The 27,233-nt window shown below is 38.4% G+C and overlaps 1 protein-coding gene across 1 annotated transcript; it reads right to left on the minus strand.

The window, feature by feature from the left end:
* Positions 1–8,653: 8,653 nt before the first annotated feature.
* GCLM (glutamate-cysteine ligase modifier subunit) lies at positions 8,654–25,227 on the minus strand. Its single transcript, XM_081145770.1, has 7 exons — positions 24,720–25,227; positions 20,003–20,068; positions 18,630–18,714; positions 15,289–15,348; positions 13,661–13,863; positions 12,385–12,499; positions 8,654–9,240 (listed from the first exon to the last, which is right to left on the minus strand). The coding sequence occupies exons 1-7, from the start codon at positions 24,843–24,845 to the stop codon at positions 9,071–9,073; spliced, it is 825 nt and encodes a 274-aa protein (XP_081001896.1). The 5' UTR covers positions 24,846–25,227; the 3' UTR covers positions 8,654–9,070.
* Positions 25,228–27,233: the final 2,006 nt, after the last annotated feature.

Below are 27,233 nucleotides of genomic sequence, written 5' to 3' on the forward strand. Positions count from 1 at the left end.
TCACAAAGCACAGGTTCTTCAGTGGGCACGCTGCCACTCAGTTAAATAGCTCCTTTCATTGTTTCCCTTGCAGCCGGATGTGTCTAAATTTTGGCCAATTACATATAAATTGAGTGTCCCGTCGTTCTTAAGGGGCATCTTAAAAGAGAGGCCCTCCCCCGCCTCCTCTAACTTCATTCCACTCCCTGGAAAGCTGAGCTCTCCGGCGTCCAGGCAGCAAGTCTGCACCAAGGGGGGGGGGGGTGCAGCCGCAGGAGGACGCTCCTTCCTTTGAGGCGGGAGGGAAGGGCTGCGACCTGAAGCAGAAAGAATATGAATGCGGGGGAGTTAAAGTGGAGAGAAGGAAAGAGGAGGCGACTTTGGAGAGATAACCCCAATTCTCTCTGTAAGCAGGCGATTCATCTGCTCAGAAGAACGGGGAAAGTTTAGGTTGGTTCTTGAAGGGAATGTTGTGAGGAGCAAAAAGAAGGAATTTTGGTAGGGCCAAGTAGCAGCGAGACTAAGAAGAATAGGAAAGAGGCTGGACTTCATGAAGAGAAGGTAGAATGGCAGACGGGAAGGAAAGTGAACTATTGGAGCATCAATCATAGTAGTAATATTGAGTATTTACTATGTCCTGGGTATTAAGGGCTTTACATGTGTTAATTCATGTGATCTCTACAGAAGCTGTAACATGAGCAAATGCATGAAAATAGAAATTAAGATCACAGGAGTGGGTACAGAAAATTGGGAGAATATTTGGAAATTAATTTGTAATTTTCACTTGCAGGCATGGCCCCTTTAAAGTAAAACAAAATTCCAAACATTACAACCTAAAACAAATATCAAAATTAAAATGTCATTGCATATTCATAATCTGAAAGACTGAGCTAGTCTACCACCAACATGTGGTCCGAGGGTGGACAAAACTGCAAAATGGCCTGTTTTTGTTTTATGTGGACTTGCCAGGTCTGCCCTATTTTCCTGTTTCTGCCCTCTCTGCCTACCCTCTTTACCCAAAGCGGATTTGGGGCAAACAGTATTCTCACTTTTAGGTAAGTACAGTATAAAAAAATATGGTAGTTAGTACTCAAAGAGAAATTCTAACCTCGATAGTCTATATTTTACTAATTAAACCCTTAAACTGAAGGGTTGACTCTCTCTGGGATTTTATGCATTAACCAAAAGTTGAGCGTTTTAGTGCATGGGCCTCCTCATAATAGATACTATTCATGGTCATTCTGAATTAGTACAAATAAAACATTACTTTTAAACTAAGTTGGACCTGTAAGAAGGTCCCCAATAATCCCATCTCCTGGTTTCAACCCCTTGAACGTGGGCTGGACCTAGGGACTTGCTTCTAATGGAAAGAATGGCAAAAATGATGGGTTACGTGACCCACGCGCACCTGAAGCGCAACCTGCGTGGAGGGGGTGGCCTCCAGCTCCTGCAGGGCCTGCGGTACCTGCGCGCGCTCAACCCGGTGGCAACTGGCTGGGCCACGCAGCGCCCGCCTGGTTTGCAGACCTGGCCGAGCTAGAGCTGCTCTACCTGGATCTCAGCTGCGTGGCCTTCGTGGTGGAGGGCGCCTTCCAGAACCTCTCGGGCTCCTCGCTCTGCGCCCCAATGGCAACCATCTCAGCGTGCTCACCTGGGCCGCCTCTTTGTCATCCCTCACCTGTGGCGCTGTGACTGCTGCCCGGAGTGGCTGCGGGACTGGATGGAGAGCTCTGGGCTTGTCGCCGATGTGCCACGTGCCTCCCCGGGCTCCCTGGCCGGCCTGGACATCAGCCAGGCGGCCTTTGGGCCCTCCTCCGAAGGCCTCTGTACGCGCCCCGAGGAGCTGAACCTCACTGCGTCTAGCCCGAGCCAGCGACCAGCGCTCTGAGCAGGTTCTGCAGACTCTTCTCCCAGCCGCTGGCCCCGAGGGCCCCTGTGGGGAGGCGGCCAACACCCCGCAGGGCCAGTCAATGCCTGGCTGACAGCCTTCCCTCGGGTGGGACCGGAGGCTCCAGCCACAATATCCTGTTGCTTTTTGGCTCTAGTCTCCTGCTCAGCGTGGCCCAGCACATGGTGTTTTGTCCTACACACATACTGACCCTGCCACACTGGGGTGGCCCAAACTGCCTTGGCCAGCTGGGGAAATTTTACTTAATTGGGCTTGAAGGTGTTTGCGGTCAGGGGAGGGGGGAACAGGATGGGAGCCGGTGGTGAAAATTCCAGTGGAAGGTAGGAGAAACAGTTTGCCTCCAGAGAGGGTCCTGGGAAGAGGTCAACTCTGGGATATGTCATGCCTGGGGTGAGGGTGGGGTATGGATTTCTGCTCAGTCATACAGGCATCAATGGGAAAAGAAACAGGAATCAACATGAACGCTGGCCCTCTGACGAGAAGGCTAAGAATTGGAAGCTCCTAGAGCTTCAGGGCTCCACCTCCACCTCCCCCAATCTTCCAGGAATCAGGGACTCACTGCAATGCCTGAATTAGTTCCTTGGCTAAGTACTAAGACTGTGCCAGTTTTCCGGGTGCAGCAACCCATTAGGCCCAATGCCTTTGTTTTCTACCCCAATCCTCTTCCCCTTGGGTCTAGGGACACTAGGGTCCCGGAAGATGGACAGGACCGGAGAGAAGGGGAGTGGGAAAGGGGCTTAGACCTAAGGGAGTGGTGCTGGTTCCTGGAGTCTGAGATGTGTTAGAAGAGTTAAAACAGACTCATTTCATTTACTCCACACTGTTCCCAGGGGTGGCCTTAGGAGTAAAGGAAATTTAGAGCAGGGTAGAGAAAAAAAGGGGAAGTGTTTGTAAATTTGTAAAATCCTAAGATTAAAAAAAAAAGTTAGCAGGTTTTTCTGCTGGACTTTTCAGTCTTTCATATGCAAACATGCACTGCCAGTCTCTGGGGAGGCACAGAATCTTTTCTTAGTGTTTATGGGAAGTGTCCAGAAGACACAGAAATGCTATGTTAGCAGGACAGGGAGTCTCCAGCTTGGATGATTCTATTAGCTGTGGAAATTATTATGGGCTGCACCCTTTGGAGCTAATGGCCTAGAGGAAAGGAAGCAGCCCGAAGCTGGAAGGGGGCTGAGATATTTCCCAGGGAGGGAGTTGGCCAACTGTAAATGCCCGGCCCTGACAGAACAAAGGCTGCATGTATGTCTACTAAATCCTGGCTCAAGCTGTTCTCCATGCAACGGTAAAGATGACTGCATTTGTCAACACTTTGGAAATCCCTGAACTTAATGTCCTGAGTTTCCTCTCTCTGTATTTGAAGAGGTGGGTTTTTCAAAGCCCACGTAGATTCAGGGTGCACTGCGTCGTCAGTTCTTCATGGTGACAGTACTTCTTTTGTGTCTCTAGGTAATATTAAACATTAGAAATGTTGCAGAAGCACTCCCAAGGGTATATTTCAAATAGGTTGTGATCATTAGTGATCAACTCAATTTAATGGATCATAACCAGCATTTTCAAAACAAGATAGAACACAAAAGTCACAGAGCATTACATGTAATATTATAAAAGTTTTTTGTGAAACTTTAATTTGTATGCATTTATTCAGTTACATATGTCTGTCTGGATTGCTTCATACAATCTGTATTTTATTGTGGGTTAGCATTAAAGAAGTCTGAAAGCCCCCAAAATAAAAAGATTAGGTTACAAAAATGACTTTTATTTTTTACTCTCTCACTTGTTCATTCTGGGGGAAGCTAGCCACATATTAAGAGCTACCCCATGGAGAGAGCCCTGTAGCAACAAGTGAGGGAGGCCGCTCACCTATACCTACTGAGGAACTGAGTCCAGCCAACAACCACATGAGCAAAGTTGAAAGCAGACCAAACCTAAAGCAAGATTACAGGGGAGCCTAATCTCAGCGGACACTTTGATTGCAACTCTTTGAGACAGCAAAGATAAGTCACTAGTGAATAATTTTGTCTGTTCTAAATCTTCATGTTAAGGAACTAATATGTACTCTTTCATGCTTGCTTGCTTTCACTCAGCAGGTTTCTGAGATTCACCTGTTACTGTATATACCATACTTCATTCTTAATTGCGTAGTATTCCATCGTATGATTGTAATACAACTCATCCATTCAACTGTTGATAGCAGTTGGGTTGTTTCCAGTTTTCAGCTATTATGTATTTATGTATGTCCTTCTGGGACACATTTTTTTCTCTTGAGTATCTAGGAGAATTGCTGGTCATATGGTAAGTGTACATTTAATTTTGTAAGAAATATAAAATTATTTTCCATAGTGATATTTTACATTCCTACTAGCAATATGAGTTCGCTTGCTCTATATCCTCACACCAATACTTGGTATTGTTGGTCTTTTAAAGTTTTAGCCATTTTATTGTAGTTTTAAAGTGCTTTTTTCCCAAATGACTAAGATATTTAGCACCTTTTAATAGTCTTACTGGCTATTCATGTTATCTTTGGAAAAAATGTGTTCTAACCTTTTGCTATTTTTTATTATGTTTCATTACTAAGTTATAAGACACCATTACACTCTCTGGATACAAGATCCTTATCAGATATATGATTTGTAAATATTTTCTCCCATCCTGTGAATAGTTTTTTCACTTTAATGATGATGTCCTTGGCAGTACAATAAAAACATTTTGATTATGTCCAATTTATTTTTCATCAAAAATAGGTATTGGAAATATGTCCCCCCCATTGATGGCTTGCATTCTCATTTTCTTAACAGTGTCGTTTGAAGAACAGCAGATTTAACTTTTGATTAAATCTAGTTATCAATGTTTTCTTTTATGATTAAGATTTGTTATAAAAAAGCCAGTTTTTTCTGTTTTCTAATTCTATACACATCAAAATAAGTCAAAATTTTCAAATAAAATTTAAAAAGCAAGCAGAGGAAAAGCATTATTTCCAGGGAAGGAAATCTAGATTTTCACTAGCAAGAGTATATATACTGTAAGTTAGTAGAATATCATCTTCAAATTGCTGAAGGAAAGTATTTGGAAAATTAGAATTCTATAGTAGTCAATGGTCATTTAAGATTGAGAACAAAATAAAGACATTTCCAGACAAATAGGACCTAAAAGTTTACTGCCCAAAGACCTTTGATAATTACTAAGGACATACTTAAGCAAGAAAAAAAGTGAACACAAATGGAGTAGGCTGCAAGAATCCAGTGAGGAAAGAAACAGGGAAAGTAGAGCTGAGTCAAAATAAGTAATGTATATTGTAAAATCTGAACCTTCTTAAAATAACAGACCAACACATGAAAATATTGTGTGACACTTATACATTTATTCATTACTGAGGGATACATATTAAGGTTTTGTTTGACTTTTTCTGGTAGTGAAACTGCATAAAGCTATATCCTGATATAGTTAGGGGATTTTGGCATGTTTTAGTCTCTCTTTTATAAAACATGACTTTTCCAACCTTGCCTACTCTTCTCAACAGAAGTCATTCCTTTCTATCTGGTAAGCACAAGCTCTTAAAGAAAATGTTTTCACTGAATTTCTAAAGTTTACATTTAAATTGTTCGTCATTCAATAAAAGCGTATTTACAAACCAGGCAAAAAGGGCCTCTGGGCAGAATGCCCACCCACACCTCCTCCTCTGATCCCACCCTAAAGCTAATTTCTTCAGAAGTGTCTTCTAAAAACAGTACTTCCAAGCCCCATTCCCTTTGCGCACCCCAAATCCTTTTTCACCACAGCTATCATTAACAGATGCAGGTTATTATTGCTCTGTGTGTCTATCTGCCAATACCTTGCACAGTGCCTGTTACATAGTAGGCTTTTGATATATCTGTTGAATGAATGCATGAATAGCTTTCTGGCTTGGATATTTAAAAATTATTCTTAATTTACTTTCAAAGTATACTCAGCTTGAGTTCAAGTAGTTCAAAATCATTATGTTTCAGGATGCTTTCAACTGTTGAAACAATTCAGTTAAAAATATACTCACACTTTAATCAAATTTGTAATAAGTAAAATTAAAAACTACTGTGAATATTAATAATGCTTTATATTTTCGCTCTGGCTGAGTGGCTCGGTTGGAGCGTCGTCCCGTACACCAAAAGGTTGTGGGTTTGATTCCCCATCAGAATGTGTGCGGGAAGCAACTGGTAGATGTTTCGCACATCGATCTCTTAAAAAAACACAATAAAAACATATCCTCGGGTGAGGATTTAAAAAAAAGATTTATATTTTGCCTGTATTTTATAGTACACCAATACAGACACATGACAGAATTATCTGGTATAGGTTCAGCCCTGGCCCGTGTGCTCAGTGGTTAGAGTGTTGTCCTGTGCACTGAAGGGTCTTGGGTTCGATTCCCAATCAAGAAATCCACATACCCAGGTTTCAGGTGTGATTCCTGGTCTGGGGCGGCCAATCAATGTTTCTCACATCGATGTTTCTCTCTCCCTCTCCCTTCTTCTCTCTCTAGAATCAATGAAAAAAAACTCCAACATATTCTTGGGTAAAGATAAAAAAAATAGGTTCACAATCATAAGTTGGTATATTTGAGTATAAAAACACAAATAGTTTAAATTCTCATTAAAATAACTTCAAATTTCTCTAAATGTACCATTAGCAGAAAGATGAACTGTCAGCCAATATACAATATATCCATCACTTAGATTCCCAAATATTGAAAATAGGTGGAAATATTAGAAAGAAAATCTTTTCTGAAAAGAGATATAATTAAATGAGCCTTAGACCTTTAATCACTGAAAATCGATATTCTATTTCAGTTACTACTTGGCTGGTAGGAAAAAACCTGAACTATTTATTCAATATAGAATGAGTTTATTTTCCATTTCACACATAGCTAATCTTTTTTGACAATGGAAAATTATTAGGTATTATTTGTGATTCAAGTTCTAGCATGGGTTATCCCTACATGAATACTCTACTAGCATACTGGCACAAGTGGTCTTCGGAATTTACACCATGTGGACATATTTTATAAGACACCTTGGTCCTTCTGATTACTAGTTTCTTGGAAGGGAAGATAGACTTACCACAGAAAAACTCCAAGTTACAGTACATTGTGTTTAAAGTAAGGCTCCAGTGTATTTTGGAAATGTAATAATAAGCTGCAGGTTTTTTTTCATGTTTACTGAAAACAATTATATAAATTCTTTTTCTACCTTGGTCTACTGGATACACATCTACCCAGAAAACATATCTGTTACAGACACTATTGATAACTTAGCTTTCAGCTTTAAGCAATTATTTGGTAGTGTCGCTTCTTTATTTTATGGCTTTTTAAACATTAAGTTCTTAAACATTTGAAAAATATTCACTATTTTCTGATAGTTCACACACAAAAAAAGATGTGAACATCAGCTTGGAAAATTATAAAGCCTTAAAAAATCAGTTGCTTTTTAAAAAAGGTTATTCAATAACAGAAATCAAAAGTGCAGAAGTGAAACAAACAAATGAAAACTCATTTAAAAATTCCATACATGATACCTTTCACAAAATGAATCTATAATCTTCTTTGTCAGGACTAGGGGGAAAAAAGAGCACACAAAAACTCCTCTTAAGTTTGAATACATTAGCAACATGTTTGTTTTTTTCCACTTTCAAAATAACCCTTCAAACAACCCAGTTTTTTTAAGTCTAGGGTTTATGAAACCCCAATAAATGTGACATTAAAATTCCCTCTTAGTATATATTGACCAACTCCCTGTATAAAGGCTTAAATTAAAGTGAGCATTTGTTTAAAGGCTTATGTTATATGAAAAATGTGGTACATTTCCAAATAAAAAAGTTAACTATATATATTTAATAACATTACATACAATTAATATAAAGGCTATATAAGGCTTTAGGAAGCTCAAAGTCTAAACAAAGTTTAGCAGGTAAATCAGCTGATTTAACATTATAATTCTAATGATCAAATTATCTAACCACTAAACCACAAAACCTTATTTATGATAGGAAAAGTGTCTAGAGTATTTACTTTGAATATGGAACCACAGTTTTTTCCCCTAAGTTGTAAAAGTTGGGCATATTAGTTTTCTATATTAGTTTATATATACATATAGTTTAGTTTTATAAACCATATATTAAAATATATGGTACAATTATAAGTATTGATTGAGATACCAGATTTTTGAAGAACTTTCCAAATTTATAGAATTAAGACCTATAGTATATATCAAAGGTCACAGATTATTTATTTGTTATTTTCTGGTTCTTCAATGAAGAATTATACCAAATGACCTCTAGTCTCTACTAGCTCTAGTTTTGATTATATTGTTTTGCTTTTAAATAATAAAGACTTTTTACATCACTCTCCTAGCTTTCAGTCCCTCACAGTCAATAATTAGAGGGGAACAAATACCACATATTTAATTGGTTCTTAATCCCTGTGTCCTCTCTTCTCTTCAGAGTCCACAGTGCCCAGCACATGATAAGAGCTCAATATTCGTGAATGGAAAGCAAAATATTAAGGATAAACCAAGAATTTACTTTGGTTTGTAAATAACAGCAAGAGAAAATATGGCACAAGAATACAAGGTTAAATCATTACAGGTAAACTATAAGCAAAGTTATTACGTAAACTTAAATAAAAAAAATTGGTTTCTATCCATGTATTAAAGAAATGAATTTTATTTACAGTACTACTAGATCCCAGCTACTCCAGTTACTCTGAGATATAATCATCAACAGGAAAAATATCTTCCAGTATTTCAGTTTTAACAATTGTAACCTAATTGCTTAGTTATACTATAGAGTAAGAAGCAATTAATGAGTTTTTTGGAAATAAAAAATATGTATATACATTACCCTGATGCCTAGGCCAAAATATATCTAACAACAAATTTTCTGGATTTCTATTAGTCATAAAAATAAAGGAAAAATATATTGCAAATATTTTCTTTGTAGATAATTTCAATTAGAAAACAATAGTTTAATGAAAACAATACAGAGGTTCAGTGAGTGATAGGAGGCAAGAGAAGTATTCAAAACTTGACAGATAACATGTCAGATATAACTAAAGGATATCTGCCTCAATGACACTGCGGTAATTAGATTTTTACACATCTCAATTTTATCTTATATTCGAAGAAATACAAGTCAGTGGGTTATGATCCTAAGTCATAGTTAAGAACCCCTTCTTTTAGCTTGTAAGATGTAGCCTTTTGATTTGATGATTCCTCTACTTTTAACAATGACTGAGTATCTCAGCAGCCACAGTGGCACCCACTCATGTGCTTGGATGTCAGGGATGCTTTCCCGAAGAGCTTCTTGGAAACTTGCTTCAGAAAGCAGTTCTTAAAACAAACAAACAACAACAACAAAAAATCCAGAGTTAAATTTGAAAACAAAAGCACTTTCTATGTTGGTAAGCATTTAAATATAACAAAAGAAACACCTCAAAATTGAATATAAAATACGCTTATCCTTAATGTGTGCTGTAAAACTGAACCAGAATATCAGAAGGTCAGAGGCAGTCCTTCAGAAAGTATCTATACCTGTACTCCAGCCTATTTAATTCATAACTTTTAGTGAATGGAGCCTGAATACTTGTATTTTTTTGAAGATCTCCATGTGATTCTAACATACTGCTAAGAAAAATACAAGAAAGTAGAAAGAAGAAAAAAAAATGTTACCCATTAGCCTATCAACCAAAGACGGACCATTTCTGTTGCCATGTATTTTTTCCCATTTTTCCTATACCTATCTCCCTATCTCAGTATATTTTTTTTCATGCTTTGTCAAGTAGTTTTATTAATTTTCCATATGTATTTCCTTCATTTATTTAAAAATATTACAAATGTCCCTTTTTCTCCCCAATGACCCATTCCACCTTGTCCCATCCCCCTCTCCAGTCCCTCTCCCCACCATTGTCCGTGTCCTTGGGTTGTGCATATATGCATATAAATTCTTTGGTTACTCTCTCCCCCTCCACACACCCACCCTCCTCCATCCCTCTGACATTCGTCAGTCTCATCCATGCTTCCATGTCATTGAATCTATTCCATTCATCAGTTTATTAAGTTCTTTAGATTCCACGTATAAGGGAGATCATGTGATGTTTGTCTTTCTCTGCCTGGCTTATTTCACTTAGCATAATATTCTCCAGGTCCATCCATACTGTCCCAAAGGGTACGAGATTCTTCTTCTTTACAGCTGCGTAGTATTCCATGAGGTAAATGGCCCACAGCTTTTTTATCCACTCATCTACTGATGGGAACTTGGGCTGTTTCCAGATCTTAGCTAGTGTAAATTATGCTGCTATGAACAAAGGGGTGCATATATTCTTTCTGATTAGTGTTTCAGGATTCTTAGGATATATTCCTAGAAGTGGGATCACTGGGTCAAAAGGCAGCTCCATTTATAATTTTTTGAGGAAACTCCATACTGTTTTCCATAGTGGTTGCACCAGTTTGCATTCCCATCAGCAGTGTACTAGGGTTCCCCTTCCTATCTCAATATCTTAAAAACTAAAAATCGTACTGGAGTTACAGCTTTCTCCTACCTTCCTGTACTCTTTATGTTCCCTCCTTTCATTCGAAATATATAAGAGAAGCTGCAAACTACTGTTCTCTGGAGATTTGGAGATTTTGCTTCCTGGCATTGCCATCAATTTGGCTCAAATAAACTTATAAAAATCTCTCCAGGTTTGGACATTTCTTAGGTAAACAACACAAAACAAAGAACTATGCTAGTCATTAACTACATATTTATTTATTAAATAATCCTCACCCGAGGATATGTTTTTATTGATTTGAGAGAGAGAGAGAAACATTAACTGGTTGCCTCCCATACGTACCCTGACTGAAGATGGAACCCAAAACCTAGGCATGTGCCTTGACTGGGAATCAAACCAGCAACCTTTTGGTGTATGGGACAATGCTCCAACCAACTGAGCCACCTGGCCAGGCTTAACTACATACTTTTGATTAAACTATGTTAACTCCTTAGAATCAGTAAACATGAGAAATCTTTTAAGAGAATTGCTTCATTTCTAGATCAAAGTGTATTAAGATTCATTAATGGCATTTGCAGGATCAGCCTATAAATTCTAATCAAAGGGTTTAGACTTAAAATTAAAGAGACATCCAACTGTCAAATTATGTCCGTAAAACAAAAACATACAAAAAAAGCATCAAATTTCTCTTTTCATATACATATGCACTATATTTTGCCATAACAATGATGTATTAGCATATAATTCACATGCCGAAATTTAGATAACCTGGAAACAAAATACTAGATACCTTAGTCTTTTCCTATTTCCTTTCCTATTAACAAAAGGATAGTTTTTTTTCCCCAAGTGGAGCTAGACTGGGGTACAGGCTCATCCATCTGCTGCTGGTAACAACTGCTATTGGTAATAATTACTGTTGGAAGAGCACCCAACCCAAAGTAAACAGGTAAGTTGATATAATATTAACAACATATGGAAAGTTAAAATTTAAATGGTTTATATTACAGAATGAATCAGCAATAGCAACTGTTAGGTTTTCACTAAAATGACTTTTTTTGTTGTTAAGGATATTTTTTCCATTAATACCCAAGGATACCCAAGGATATTTTTTCCATTAATTTCCAGAGAGTGGAAGGGAAGGAGGGAGGGGGAGAGGGGAGATTGGGGGGGAGGGGGAGAGAGGGAGAGAGTGAGAGGGGAACAGGGGGAGGGAGGGAGAGACAGACAAGGAGGAGGAGGAGGAGGGAGGGAGGGAGGGAGAGAGGGAGAGAGGGAGAGAGGGAGAGAGGGAGAGGGGGAGAGAGAGAGAGAGAGAGAGAGAGAGAGAGAGAGAGAGAGAGACTGACTGGTTGCCTCCTGTACCCACCCTGACCAGTGCCTGGATCTGCAACCCAGGTACTTGCCTTGACTGGGAATTGAACCAGAGACCCCTTGGTGCAAGGGCCAATGCTCTAACCACTGACCCACACTGGCCAGGGCTAAAATGACTTTTAAAAAATTTGAATCTATATGTTATGCTGTACTATCTCTCTGCTTTGAAATGTTTCAAATCAGAGAGCCTATATAGCATAGTGGGGAAAGGCTCCAAATTCAGCCAGGACCTATGTCCAAGTTCAAACTTTGCCCTAAAATAAAAGCATGTATGTTTTGAACTAACCATTAAGAATAGTTCTAGCCCGGCCGGGCGTAGCTCAGCGGTTGAGCATCGACCTGGGATCCAGGCGATCAGGGTTCGATTCCCGGTCAGGGCACATGCTTGGGTTGCGGGCTCGATCAATGACTCTCTCATCATTGATGTTTCTATCTCTCTCTCCCTCTCCTTTCCTCTCTCTGAAATCAATAAAGATATATTAAAAAAAGAATAGTTCTAAGTAACAGCATTGGACATTTATCACTGTACACAATTAGAAAGTCAATTTTAACAAGTAGCTCCTTGTAAGATAAAAGCTCGAGATCAAAGTCTATAAATGAAAATCTGTCTTACCTTTTGGATCATTATGAGTCAATAATTGTATGTCATATTGTTTAGCAAATGCAGTCAAATCGGGTGGCATCACACAACAGGAGGCAAGATTAACTTGGTTACTATTTGGTTTTACCTAGATGTGAAAAAAAAATTATATCTCCTCTAAATTAAGTGTAGTACTAAAAGTAGGTAATGGTACAAGGACTCAATTTTAGAAAATATGAACTATCCCATTCTAGAGCACTTGAAGTTTATAAAATACTTCTCCATGAACATGTTGATTAATGTATGCTTTTCTAACTCAAGTTAGTGGTAACAGAAAGAAAAAATAGCTCGGGGGTGGGGGGGAAGCCAATATAGTACCACACTATTGAAGTCTCCAGTTAGAACCTGCAGTCTAATACATCTGCCTCAGAAATAAACTGGAGTCTCAGTGTGACGGTTTCAACCTCAGAGGGAGTATGTGTTAAAGCAGGAGGGCGATCCAATACAAATGGTAAGTACATGTAATGTTGAAGCAAAACACATGGTTATCACTCAGACACATTTTGAAAAAGAGAAGAATCAGATCATTTCTAATAGCTCCTCTGGTTAATTTGTAGGTACATTCTGGATCACCCAAGGCTCCCCAGCAGGATCTTAGCCACATTCCAGCTGCCACCAAGTCAAAGGGAGAAAGGAGAACACTTTCTCTAGAGTCTTCCTGTCTATAAGAAACTGAAAGCTCTGAAAAGGACAAGACTGCAGGTGGAGTACAAGGAATAGAGAGAGATACGGAGAGTAAAGATAAAATACTAGTAAGCAACTTTCCTAATAATTTGTACCTTATTAGGCCAGATTGTGGTGGGGATTAATTTATGATGCCCACTCCATTATCAAGTATATGAACTAAGTCTTATATATCTTTAAATAACAGTCAGCAAAATATTTGTTATAATGATATCCCCTTACTTAGGAAATTAGAACCATGGTCTAATAGTATCTAGTGAAAAATGTACTATTTTTATCACATAAAACTGAAGGAAAAAGACTTAATTCACTTGGCTATGAATACTTCAATACATATTTTCTACTGTTTTTGTCTCTCATTAAGTTCAATTAGACATATATTTGTTGGGAAAAAAACCCAATGCTGTATATAAAGTCAGCCTCAAAACTTCCACATTTGCATATAAAGTCACTTCACAGTGAATGTCACTATGTGCTTCATGCTCAACAGTATACAGCAAAGACTGTACGAGACAGTCATTGTCCCGCCCTGGCCCCCAGTGCTCGTGATCTAGCTGTCCTTTACCTGGGCCCACTGATACAGCTGTTCCAGCTGTGTTTTGTCCAGATCAGAGGTACCTATAGCAACAATCTTTTTACTCTGAACTAAGTTTTCCAATTCCTCCCAGTAAGGTTGCAAATGCTCCAAGGAAAGATTAGCTCCATCTTCAGTAGGAGGTGAAGCAATGATCACGGAATCCAGCTGTGCAACTCCAAGGACGGAACAGGCTGATGTGAAGGAAAACACACAGAGGATAAATGCTCGTCACATAATACAAACAAGTATTTCTGACGCCCTTCAAGCATCCCACTGAACTCTGAGTAGATATTCCTTAGCTTTATTAGTTTTCTATATAACAGATTACTCAGTTTCATAATTTATCTGTTACTTAGAGTATTTCCATCTTTTAAAAAAGTTTAATTGTCCAGCCCTGGCTGGGTGGCTCAGTGGGTTGGAGCATTATCCCTTACACCAGAAAGTTGTGGGTTTGATTCCCGGTCAGGGCACATATGGGAGGTAACAGTTGTTTTCTCTTTCTCTTTTTCTCCATCCCCTCTCAAAATTAATAAAAACATATCCTCAGATGAGGATTTAAAAAGAAAAGTGTAAGTTCATTCATCTACTTGGTCTTTGTGGTAGGTAAGTGGGTTTCTTTGATCTGCCTCTTCTTTCGGAACCCATAGCTACTTTAGGCTTCTCTTTCAGGGGGAACAGGCCTCCTTGTTTCCTAGGTCCCAGGATTTTTTGGCGGCTTCCTTAACTTCATAACATTTTCTTTTCTAGTTCTCTCATATAGGCGATTACAAGAATCCTGACCTAATATTCTGCAGTTGGTAGTCATAGCAAAAAATAAGCTTGAGACTTGAAAAACCAAATGTATGGTCTTAATATATATTTATAAAGATAGATAATTTCTTAGTTTCTATAAAAATAATTTAAGTTTATTTTTATTGATTATTGTTTACTCCACAGTTATACCAGAGAGCTATTTAAGTGTTCAACCTATATAAATACTAGAAGAATGTTTTAAAAGAAAAAAATACTGAATAACTGAAATAATACCACAATAACATAAACCAAGTACTGAAAATAGATAAAAATGCTTTGCTTGTTTGTTGTTGTGGTGGTTGTTTTGGTATTTCATCTATAGTATTAAAAGGGCTAAGAATATGATTAAGGCCCGGCCGGGTGTGGCTCAGCGGTTGAGCGTCGACCTAGGATCCAGGCGATCGGGGTTTGATTCCTGGTCAGGGCACATGCCCGGGTTGTGGGCTCGATCAATGACTCTCTCATCACTGATGTTTCTACCTTTCTCTCTCCCCCTCTCCTTTCCTCTGTCTGAAATCAATAAAGATATATTAAAAAAAAAAAAAAAAAAAAAGAATATGATTAAGGAGAATTTCTATCTCCAAACACATAGTTAACATTTAATTATGTTACATCTTTTATATACCTCTTATATATCAAAATATTACCCCATAAAAGTTAGTGTGATTCTATAGAAGCCTTAGGAAATTCACCTAGAACTCTAAAAGGTAAAACTGGAATGAGTTCATTTTCTTTTTTATGTGGACCTGAACATAAGATATAACTAATACACCTACACTAATTTAAAGTCTGCTATAAAGATTAAAAGTCAACATTTTGCTTACCCATGTCAACTGCACTTCTAATTGATGATGAAGAGTTTGATCCTACAATGAACAGTTTTGCTGGGTAACAAAGGAAACAAAAACTGATTACTACATTTGGGTAACATTCTGCTATATAGTATTAACATTGCTAACAATACTAAGATGACAGATAATCCTGAATTTTTTTTTCTTTCCTAGTAATGTAATTTTATAGTTTTCATTTTAAGAAATAAAAGTGTATTTCCATTGTAATTTTTAAATTATATGCCAGTTGCCAACAAATATCTGTCAAAAGAAAAAAGCAAATATCAACTACCCATTTGTTAGAAGGCAGCTCAGATATAGAAATTTATTACCCAAAAAGTACATTTTATGAATTAAACATGAATGGAGCATATTATTTACTTTCTCCAATAAACTAAAATCTATATATAGACTAAATTTAAATTGTTTGTAATGGCCCGGATGGGTGTGGCTCAGCAGCTGAGCACTGACCTAGGATCCAGGATATCGAGGTTCAATTCCCGGTCAGGGAATATGCCCGGGGTTGAGGGCTCGATCTTCTGATCGGCGTGCAGGAGGCAGCCGATCAATGACGACTTTCTCATCATTGATGTTTCAACTCTCTCTCTCCTTCTCCCTTCCTCTTTTTGAAATCAATAAAGATATATTTAAAAAAAAAACTGTTTGTAATGATTAGAAAAATGAAAACAAACAACCCACCCCTCCCACACACAATCCTATCTTCCTAATTCAATAATTTTTTTAAAATGTTAGACATTACCTTCTAGTTCTTGGTCATATGAAGCAGGGTATAACGTTCCTAGTTATATTTGGTTTACCTTTATGTAATTTTTTTTATATCTCTATGCAGTATTTAGTTATCTTAATTTTTTTTATCATAATAATGTATTCACTCTAGAAGTAAGGTAAACTTAAAATGAGTAGAAAGACCAAAAAAAAAATTGCCAATAGTGTCACCACCAAAAGCAATTATTGTTTACATTTCTCTGTGTGGTGTACTTTTAATGAATAATTTTACATACTCATTTATTTCTATTGAATTTATTGGGTTGACATGGGTTAATAAAATTACATAGGTTTCAGGTGTACAATTCTATAATACACTATCTGTATGCTGTATTGTGTGTTCACCACCCCAAGTCCAGTCTCCTTCCCTCACCACTTCCCCTGCTTATAGCCCCTTCTCCCCACACTCATTTTTAATGGTTGAACATTATTCTGTAATTCTGATAGGATATAATTTACTAGATGATTTTCCACTGTTTGAAAATTTAGGTTAGTTCTAGGTTTCTGTTATCGCATATAATGCTAATGTAAGTATCTTGGTGACTTTTTATTCAACATTATGCTGAAGCATTTCCCAAGGACAAATTGTCAAAAATGAGATTTTAAGTCAAAGGATATGATTTTTTTGTATGAATATTGTTCTATTTTATTTACTTCCTAAATTTTACCAGACTACTAAAAGTGAAGAGTTGTTCTCAGAATAATATAGAATGTTATTAAAAATATGTTATTAAAAATATACATGTATCTGCTAATTTAGTAGGTACAATATATACCTACCTAGGACCACATTAATTGGCATTTCTTTCTTCAGCTTCAACCAAGAAAGTTGAGTAGCTTTCTAAATTTATAAAAGTATAGCTTTGGCTTGATTTCAACTCAACTTTACATATCTATATTCACTTTATGTAAATTCACTGTTCAAAAATCTAAATTTACTCACATAGATAAATGTAGAAGGAGAGAAGGAAGAGAGGGAATCCAAAAGGGGAATGGATAGGAAACCGGCCAATGAAATACCCTATATAAGGTGCCTGGCATTCAACATACGCAACAAATTTTCCTTGTACATTTTTTTTTTTTAATTTCTCCTCTCTTTTCTACTGCTAGATAATCTTCCTAAAACATTGCTTTCCTCATGTTACTTCTCTATTTAAAAGCCAGCACAATTCTTCTACCAGGTGAGTCAATCTTTACCACTTTGGCCCAACCTTAGCTCCACAATTATACTCTGTAAAAACTCTCCCCACCAAAGTCCCTCTGGCCATGAATGTGTGCCATTTGAAAGAAGAGGCATTTTTAGATAAGTAGAGAGAAGAAAGCTGTTCATATGGGGAGAATTTTGATATTTATCAAGCCTGCCGGGAACTGAAGACAACTTATAATAGCTCTAAGACTCGTCTAAACCATGATGAACTGCAATCAACCACTGAGAAATGCTGCTTTCACTTCCTTTTCAATACAAATAGCAATGTGAAATTAATAGGAAAAAAATGGGTTTTAGAGTCAGGCACCCCTGAATGGATTCCTGGTTCAATCACTTACTGGCTGTATGACAACTTTCAAGTTATTTAATGTCACCTGTGCTATGGGATAATAGACCTACCTTGTAGAATTGTTCTGAGAATTGTAAGAAATATAATAAAAAAGGGCAAATACAGTGCCTGGTACAAAGTAAGACTCAACAAATGGTAGCTGTTATTAGAGTCAAAAGACAATGCCCTATCTCATCTTATATGTCCATCCCTCCCCCAAATAATAAAGTAACAACCATAACACAAACACAAATGGTAATAAATAATAGCTACCTAGCACTTAACTTTGTGCCAAGCACTGTGGTAAGTGCTTCTTTTGTAATTTCAAGTAATTCACAAATAAGTCTGTGAAACAGATGCATCCCCATTTTATAGATGAAGAAACTGAGGCTCAGAGAGATTAAGTAACTTGTTAGCCCAAGATTATACCAGTAAATAATCTGCTGCACACCCAGGAATTTCAACCTAGTCAAGTTCAAGCTTTTCATCATTGTGCTGACTATAAGCTGAGTGCAAGAACAGTGCAGCTTTTCATTTTCTCATTCTTTGAGTTTAGCATAGTCTCTGGACATTTATTGAATGGGTATAATATGTATTTTATTTCTCTCATGTAACTTGTTGCCCAGACTTCTTTCTATACTCCCAGGCCATCTCAGCCATTGTTTGGCAGTGTCCCACCAGGAAGGGAGAGCTTATGCCTGCTTTGGGTAGACAATGTTCTCAAGAATTCCCTTTATTCTTTCCATTTTCTCCAGCTTAATCTTCCCAATGCTCTGAAGTCCAAAATATAAATGAATAAAAAGGACTGCCAAGAACAGCAAGGTAAAGTTCTATTGTGACCACTGAAGTACCCAACACTGACCTATTATAACTCCCTCTAAGAGTGGACATTAACACCCCACACTTGATGACTAAGTCACTCATTAGCAGAAGCAAAGAAAGGCTTATTCCCATGCTCGACAAACCTATCACTTCTATTGTATAACACAATGAATTAGAAAGGCTAGACTTTACCAGAAACTTTCATTTCTTCTCTTTCATCGGGATTTATCTTTTCTACTGCATGAGATACAGTACATTCCAAGACATCTGGAAACTCCTATAATAAACACATAATGTTTACAATAAATATAAAATGTTTCTGATTAGCTATATATTTTCTATTGTCCATAATGCCCTCTAAAAGCAGCAGGGAACCCACAAATAAGATGTTTTTTTTACCTGAGGTCTGAATGGGCTTCATTAGGTTTGCAAAGCTCTGAAATACAGGTAAAACACTGTGTGTGTGTGTGTGTGTGTGTGTGTGTGTCCATTTTCTGGGAAAAATGTCTCATTTTGATCAGGTACTCAGATTAAAAAACACACAAATAAATGGGGGGCGGGAGGCCTGTAAGGAGTTACAAGCACTAGTACAGTAGATAATTTTACTTAAAGAAGAAACCAGTGAAAAATAGCATTATCCATTCTGGATAATGATATGTTAAAAACTTTCTACATTAATCACAAACATTGGAAACCAAAACATTTTTTCTGAGTGCAATAAAAAAAAGTAAAAGTCATTCCAATACATAATGAATAATTTATAAGGAAAATAAAATGTTAGCACATATAAATCAGAAACATATTAGCTCACATTTATAAGATTAAAACAAAGTAAACAGTGAGGCCTTTCTCATAATTCTTGAGCATATTACTACAATGCCTGGAGCAGTAACTATTTACTAGACATAAACAGAGTAAATGGTCATCTCAGAGAAACAGAGACTGATAGAAGACATTAATCAACGCATGTCTAGCACCTATCGAGTATAAAACTTGCAATATGCCCAAGGGAACAAGTATGTCCATTCTTTTAAAGTAGTCTATGTAATTTGTTATATACCTTTGGCTGAGTTGGATCCCAAAAAGTGGTTTACAGACAGATGTTCTGTATATTAACATTTATGATAATAGTCATATATTGACATTTAGTGAAACACAGTTCCTTACTGTTTCAGCAGAAACTGACATTTTAAAAATTATTTTTAGTGACTATATTATTGGGGTGATCCTCTACCAAAGCAATATATCAAACAAAACTGATTAATAATAGTCATTCCTTTATCAGGCCAAATACAAATTGGAACAAAATACATTATGAGGAAACTCTGATGGGAATTAGCACAGAGAATTCTAGTGTCTGGTCTAGTTGAAGAGTTGTTCACACAGTCTAGATTTTCTGTTTTATGCTTAAGCCTACCGAGTTAGGCTGCATCTCAGCATATACGCCACAGGGAGTTTTATGCTATCATCTACTTGACTTCCCTATCAAGACTGAGGAAATTAATTTCCTGCTTACTTCACTTCTCTTTTGGACTACATCATTTCTTGACCCACATGTTACTCACCCTGACCAAATCAGGGCCGATTTGGGAGCTCCACTCATTCAAGGTCTTTTGGATACAATCTCGAAGCTGCAAAAGGAATGCATTTTGAAATTGTTAATCAAACTCTATACACTTTTCTGTATTTATATGATAAGAATGTACTTGTCTGATAAATAGGAAAAAGGTGTCAATAGGAAATACCATACAAACCAAAATTTTAGTTCTATAAGGTTGTTTTCTTCAACAAAGATAAATTTATATCTATTTTATCCTACTGTTAATTTTCAAATGTTGATGACCTAAACCCGTAATCTAATTATTTTTAAAGTATTTTACACCAATAAAAATTTAACTAAACTTCTGAGACATAAAAACATCCATAAAGAAACAAACAAAAAAAATCAAGAATAAAGTTTGCCCGGCTGGGCGTGGCTCAGTGGTTGAGCTAACACCTAGGATCCAGGGGATCGTGGTTCAATTCACAGTCAGGGCACATGCTCGGGTTGCAGGCTCGATCCCCAGTAGGGGGAGTGTAGGAGGCAGCCAATCAATGAATCTCTCATCACTGATGTTTCTATCTCTCTCTCCCTTCCTCTCTCTGAAATCAATAAAGATATATTTAAAAAAAAAAGAAAAAAGAATGAAGTTTATACCCCTGGCCAGTGTGGTTCAGTTGGTAGGAACGCTATCCTGGACACTGAAAGGCCACTGGTTCGGTTCCCAGTCAGGGCACTACCTAGGTTAAGGGTTCCATCCCTGGGCCTGGGGCATGTAAGGGAGGCAAATGATCGATGTTCCTCTTACGTTGATGTTCTCTCTCTCTCTCCCCCCACTTCCCTCTAAAAATCAATGAAAATGTCCTTGGATGAGGATTTAAAAAAAAAAAGATAAGGTTTATAATGGAGAAACATGGGTTCAAGCCCAGGCAGCCTGACTAGAATTAATATTAACCACTATGTTAAATTTCTCAAAGACAAACAAGTGATTCCCTAAATGTGGCCAGAGGAACTCCTACATCAGATTCACCTGTGGTGTTTATTGTACATTAAAATTCCTGAGTCCCATAGTAGACCTGCTTAATCACTATAAAGGCAGAACTTTTATTTAACAAGCATCCCAAGCAATTATGTACTCTAAAGTATGACACATCCCACAGTCAAGTGAATGTCAATCCATATGTCATTTCCTAACACTTAGGTAGACCTCCAATTTGTCTTCAACGTTTTCTCATATAAAAAAATAAAATGTTTCCACTAACATTACAGTATGTTATAAATTCATTCAAGTGTTTATATTCTTTTATCTCTTATGTCAGTATATTTCAAACTTATTTGATAGTGGTCCAAAGTAAGGCACACATTCACATAGTGAGGACCTACATACACATAATAGAAAATTTATAAAACAATATTTATGTTCACTACATGCCAGGCACATTCTAATGGCTTCTATTAATTAGAAAAAAATATGCTGCTCCATAACTCACTAAATTGATTTATGACTACTAATGGGCAACACTAGCAGTTTGAAATCACTGCCTTATAAATATCCAAGGGCACAGTGCTTTGCATTCTGTGGACAATCAATGAAAAAATAAAGGTGTAACTAGAAAAAGTCCCTGAATTGCAAAAGCACTTTGCTAATAGCAATAACAGAGACTAAACTTCTGAACTATCTATGACTGCTTATGATAAAAACTGATATACTCACTTTACTGCTTATATCTTGGTACAAATAATTACAAGGGACAACAGGCTTATCAATTGAAGAGCTCAGAGTCACTTACGTTAAGATTTACAATCCACAACAATACAATAACCCACATGGATTCAATTCACAAGGTCTATCTTTACAGAAAGCATATTTATACTCAAATTTAAGACCATAGATAAAAGTTAGTTGATAATTATTCCAGACAATTACAAGTCAATATTCTTTTAAAAATTAGTAAAAGCTGAGGCAGCAGGATGGACTGGAAGTTAACAATTCTATCAGGAGTGCTTTGGTTCAAATCATGGGAGAATTGGATGAAATTTTCCTTTGGAAGGATGGCTCATTTGCATACTTAAGGCTTTCCTGGTGAATTCCAATTTAGAAACCATTTCTTTAATTAATCTTGGATTCTGAAGTGTCAGGATAAACCGTAGGAACAGTCCAATGTTACAATAGGAGAAATTTATTGACTATATCACAAACCTAGTGATTTTTAATCTTTTACTTTTAATCTTTAATCTTTTAATCAATGTTATCTATATTGATTGAACAGTAACCTTGTACTTTTTTGTTCTTTGTTTTCTTCATTCTTCACACACACACACACACACACACACACACACGCACACACACAATCAATGAAGATAAGTATCATCATAATGTAGTGTCATTAAATCTGCAGTTGTATAGAGTTTAAAAAATAGCATATGATTCAACTGGTCAACTACCCTTACAACAAAGAACTGGGCAAAACAGTCCTATAATGAATGGCCCATTTAAAAAACAAGACCTGCCTTGCCAGTGTGGCGCAGTTGGTTGAGTGGCATCCAGAGTACCAAGAGGTCACAGGTTCAATTCTGGTCAGGGCACATACCCCGGTTGCAGGCTCTGATCCCCAGTAGGGGGCGTGCAGGAGGCAGCTGATTTATGTTTCTCTCTCATAGATGCTTCTATCTTCCTCTCCCTTCCTCTCTCACAAAAATCAATAAAAACTTATTTAAAAAAAATATCTGATTTCATAAAATTCCAGTGTAACAAAACATCTAGGCAGAGATCACAGAATAAAAACAAAGCAAGTATTAGCACTAGAAGAGAACTTTTAGAAAATGTAAACTCTCTACCCAATGTGTAAATTTTCTCAGTCATGAGTGATTTATTCAGTTTCTTTATTCAACGAGGTTAAACTATTTCAAGTAGCATATTCCAATTTGAAGCCCTAGTTATTACAAAGTTCTTTTTCACATGGAAACATAAACATGTATATTTTCCCTACAACATGCTGTCATATCTCAAGCGTTCCTCAAATATTTTCTAGTTTCTTTAGTTTTTCCGTCTTATGCTGCACCCAAAATGAAACCAATAAACCAGAATTAGTCTTTTGAATGATGTGTGGGGTGTGACTCATAACTGCAATAAGAAATCAAGTTTTTAAAAATTAAAATAGGATAGGGAAAAAAATGAGAATATACAGTCTATAATAAGGGTTAATATCTTCATGAAACCATACATACACATACAGTGTGTATATGCACACACACACACACACATACTGTACTGCAAGATAAAGGCATGTCTTACTGAGTTTGCAGTAAAAGACTTTGAAAGCCACTACTCTAGTGTGTGTTATAGTGAGATAAGAGAAAATTTCACCCAATATTATCAATATACATGCAAAATGGTTTACTGAACCAGCAGCACTGGTGGAAATTAAAGATCTAGAACTAAATATAGAAATATAGGATCCAACCGGGGAGGTTTGAAGAAAACAAGACATACAAACTGAGCTGGAACTTGAAACTGAGCTGGAACTTGGACACGTTATGGTAAAGGATTCTGATTCCTATTAAAGTTACAACCAAGAGTTCTCATCCGGGGTTGAGTACTCACTCCCAACACCAGACCTGTGCACAGGTCCGGTGCATACTCAGAGGATGCCATGTGCTGCTGTACAGTGGTGTATCACCAATCTTTTATATTGAAAAGCAGGAACTGCCTAGGAACACAGCTGATAACATCACATTATGATACAGTTTAAGACATTTTTTCTTTTAATCAAGATCTGTCTTATCTGGATGGTGTCAGACGGGTACCAGACTTACCCGGGTGATCACTTCGTAAGTTACATAAATGTCTAATCACTATGTTGTACAACTGAAACTAATACAATATTATATGTCAAATATAATTGAAAAATAATATTAAAAATATTTATCTTTTCGACTGAACCAGAAGCTAAGGGAGATAAAATGCCTGTATTTTAATGCACATATATTTTAATCCGCACAACGACCTGCTGAAGAAGACAGCCAACGTTAAAGCTACAGTCAGAGAAGAGTAACTTTCCCAAAGTCACAGAGCTCCATTTATTTATTGTTACTTTTTAACACTAAAATTGTCCCATAGCACCAATATGCCTCCGCAATTGTGTAGAGTCAATGATTTACTTGTCCGCTCAGAAATGACCGGCTACGTTACCAGCGTATGATGTCAGATTAACCTCTGCCACTTCAAACTAGTTATTAGTCTTTAGGCAAAAAAACTAAGATTAATCCTCGGCAAGAAAAATATATACTTTGTTTCAAAGCTGAATTTGAGTGTTTAGTCATTTGTCTGACAGCAACAGAGAACCTATTGTCAACATCCTACAAGCTAAGTGGATTTTTACTATTTCATCTGAATTCTCCAAAACACGAATCTCTCTTTTTCATCTGGACACGCCGTGGGGGAGGGAGCGGGACCGAGCTGTACACTGGCCTTTTCTGACCCCTAGCCGGGGACAGGGATCCGACACATTTGAGTTTGTCATCAGGCATAAGCACGAATGGAGGCATCGCTCTGTGTGAAGTTGCACCTGCCAAGTTTTTAAAGACCGACTGCCCCCAACAGCAGCCTTGGGGACGGCGGCCCCGGCCCGGCCCAGGTGCGCGCGGAGCCCGCCCGCCCGCGCTTCTCGGAACCGCCCGGCCGGCCCGCGGCCTGGCCCGGGAGCTCGGCGCCTCCGCCGGCGACGCTCGCCCGCCCTCACCTCCTCGCTGTGCGTGGACGGGCACTTCTTCCGCAGGCGGCCCCAGTTCAGCAGGTTCCCCGTCTGCAGGTGCAGGGTGCGGGCCCGTGCCAGGAGCGCGCCGGCCGCGCGGCTGTCGGTGCCCATGGCAGCGGCCGGCGGAGGGGGCCAGGCGCCGATGGGGACACACGGGCGGGGAAGAAGGCCGCCCCGCGGACTCAGTGCCCGAGGCCGAAAGCCGGGCGCGAGGCTGCCTGCCCTGCACGGCGGGACCTCGGCTTGCGCTCGGGCCCGAGGAAGGCCGGGCGGCGGCGGCGGCGGCCCGGGAAGGACGCGCTGGTGGCTGCAGTTCCTGCTACTGCGGCCGCCGCAGAAGAGTTGGCTTCCAGCTGAGGAAGCCCTTTCCGGGAAGACAATGACTAAGCAGAAATCGCGGCGTGAAAGTGCTTCGTAACCGTTACCCTTCCCGGGGCGAAGCGGGGCGGGGCGGGGCGGGGCGGCGAGCGCGCTGCGGGTCGTGGGCCCGCCTCGCACTGGCCTTCGGCCTGCGGCGGGCGTGACGCCAGGACACCGGCGGGCGCGCGGGGCGCGCAGGGCGGGGCGGGGCGCGCAGGGCGGGGCGGGGCGGGCGGGGCCGACGCTCGGCAGGGCTCCCCCTGTCGGTCAGCAGACCGCTCGCAGCTTAGCGCCGCCTCCACCGAGTTGCACCGACTGCGCTTAGGGTCTCGGCCCCCAGCCGGTGGATGGTCATGCTGGTGGTTTCCTTACACACCTCTTGTTAAAAACAACAACAAGTAAAGAGCGGCAGTATCTTCCAAGGTTTTGAAAAACTAGCTGGTTTTAGTTCTCAAAAAGAGGTGTTAATGCACCAGCGCCCCTTCTCCTTTGCTGTGCTCCCCTTAGTTCATTTCCTTCCCCAAAGGCTTTCCCTCAAACTGCTCATTTCTCATGTTCATTAATTAGAGGTCCTTTGACTTTGCTGGGCAGTGTGTGAGGTCAAAGAATAAGAATCTTTACCCTTAAGAAGCTTCTAGAGACAAGGCCTGAGCATATCTTATGAAACAGTAAGTGACAATATAAGGCAGTTTCCAGATGACTTCGGATTAAAGAGAACACTTAACCCGGTGAGACCAGGGAAGATTTTATCATCCATTCCCTTCGATTATTTATTCCTATTACATTTCATATATGGTAGATTTAGTATGCACCTCAAATTGAACATTTATTGAGCTTTCTTCAAGAAACTTTTACTTTTGTTGAGACTAATCAGATATATTAAAAGGCAAACTGCTATTGAAAAGAAAGATGCATTCCAGTTAGTAAGAATTAAGAGAGGGGTGGAAAAGAAGTTCCTCTTTCTAGGTAGATGTTAGAAATAGAGCCTGACCTTGAGTAAATATTTGTTGTCTGAATGAAGTTGAATAAGAATTCACTGAGGAGAAGGGTAATCCCAGAAGTAGGAATAAACATGAACTATTTTAATTAATGTAAGTATTTGATTCCTTTGCTGAATTTGCTTTGGCGTCATTTCTTGACTTTTTGTATATTCTCTAATACCACGCAAATAAAGCTTAGAGGTTCTACCTCCTAAACTATTAGACCAGCCATCTTTCTGGGAGTTTATAGCATATTTATTCACTGACATAAACCTGTTATGGCTTGCAAACCTGACTTTTCTGGGCTATTTTAACCTAGGCCACTTAGTCTCTCTGTGTTTTACTTTCTCCAGTCTGGGCAGGTTATAGTTTAAAACATATGAAATTGCTAATAAGTGATCAGTTTTGATGTGCAGAAATGGCTAATTCCCATGGTTTCACCTAATATAGTATGGACCATATTGGGTAGATATGAGGAATTGATGAGAGAATTTATGAAAAACTCTTAGTACAGTGCTTGGCTCATAGTAAATGCTCAGTAACTGAGAGCTCCTATTATTAATGTCTCTGCTCTTTCCCTCTCATAGTCCAGTTTTCACAATATTGATAAATACATGACATGAATTCACAGCAGCATTGTGTTATTTTTAAAAAATATTACATATGTAAAATCATTTGCTCTTCACAGCAACTCAGATAAATACATTTTCAAATTTTGTTGAAAATCTCCCTATTAATAAGTGTTGGGGCCCCAATCAAAACCTAGATTATTCATCTTCAAACTCCTTCCTTTTCTATACTACAGTTTACTTTGTGATACAAAAAGTGTGTTTATTGTGGTAATTCTATTTTTTTTTAAATAAATTTTTATTGATTTCAGAGAGAGGAAGAGAGAGAGAGAAACATCAATGATGAGAGAGTCTTTGATTGGCTGCCTCCTGAACAACCCCCGCTAGGGATGGAGCCCACAATCCCTGGAATCCAACCTAGATCTCCTGGATCATAGGTGCATGCTGAACGACTGAGCCATGCCAGCCAAGCATTATTTTAATCCTTGAATGTGTGTACATGATTTGTGTGCTATTTATGCCTATACATTTTTTTTTTTTTACTATATATTATATTTAATGATACCCTTGTCATTGCACCATAGTTTTGG

The sequence above is a fragment of the Miniopterus schreibersii genome (assembly GCF_964146895.1).
Source record: "Miniopterus schreibersii genome assembly, chromosome: 8".
In the NCBI taxonomy this organism is placed as follows: Eukaryota; Metazoa; Chordata; class Mammalia; order Chiroptera; family Miniopteridae; genus Miniopterus; species Miniopterus schreibersii.

Excerpts from the sequence above, each read along its gene's own strand:
- GCLM (XM_081145770.1), bottom strand. The coding sequence starts at position 24,845 with ATGGGCACCGACAGCCGCGCGGCCGGCGCGCTCCTGGCACGGGCCCGC. Across the intron at positions 13,864-15,288 it reads TAGAAGTGCAGTTGACATGG|CCTGTTCCGTCCTTGGAGTT; the intron begins GTAAGCAAAATG and ends CCTTCACATCAG. Across the intron at positions 12,500-13,660 it reads AGCTGTATCAGTGGGCCCAG|GTAAAACCAAATAGTAACCA; the intron begins GTAAAGGACAGC and ends TTTCACATCTAG.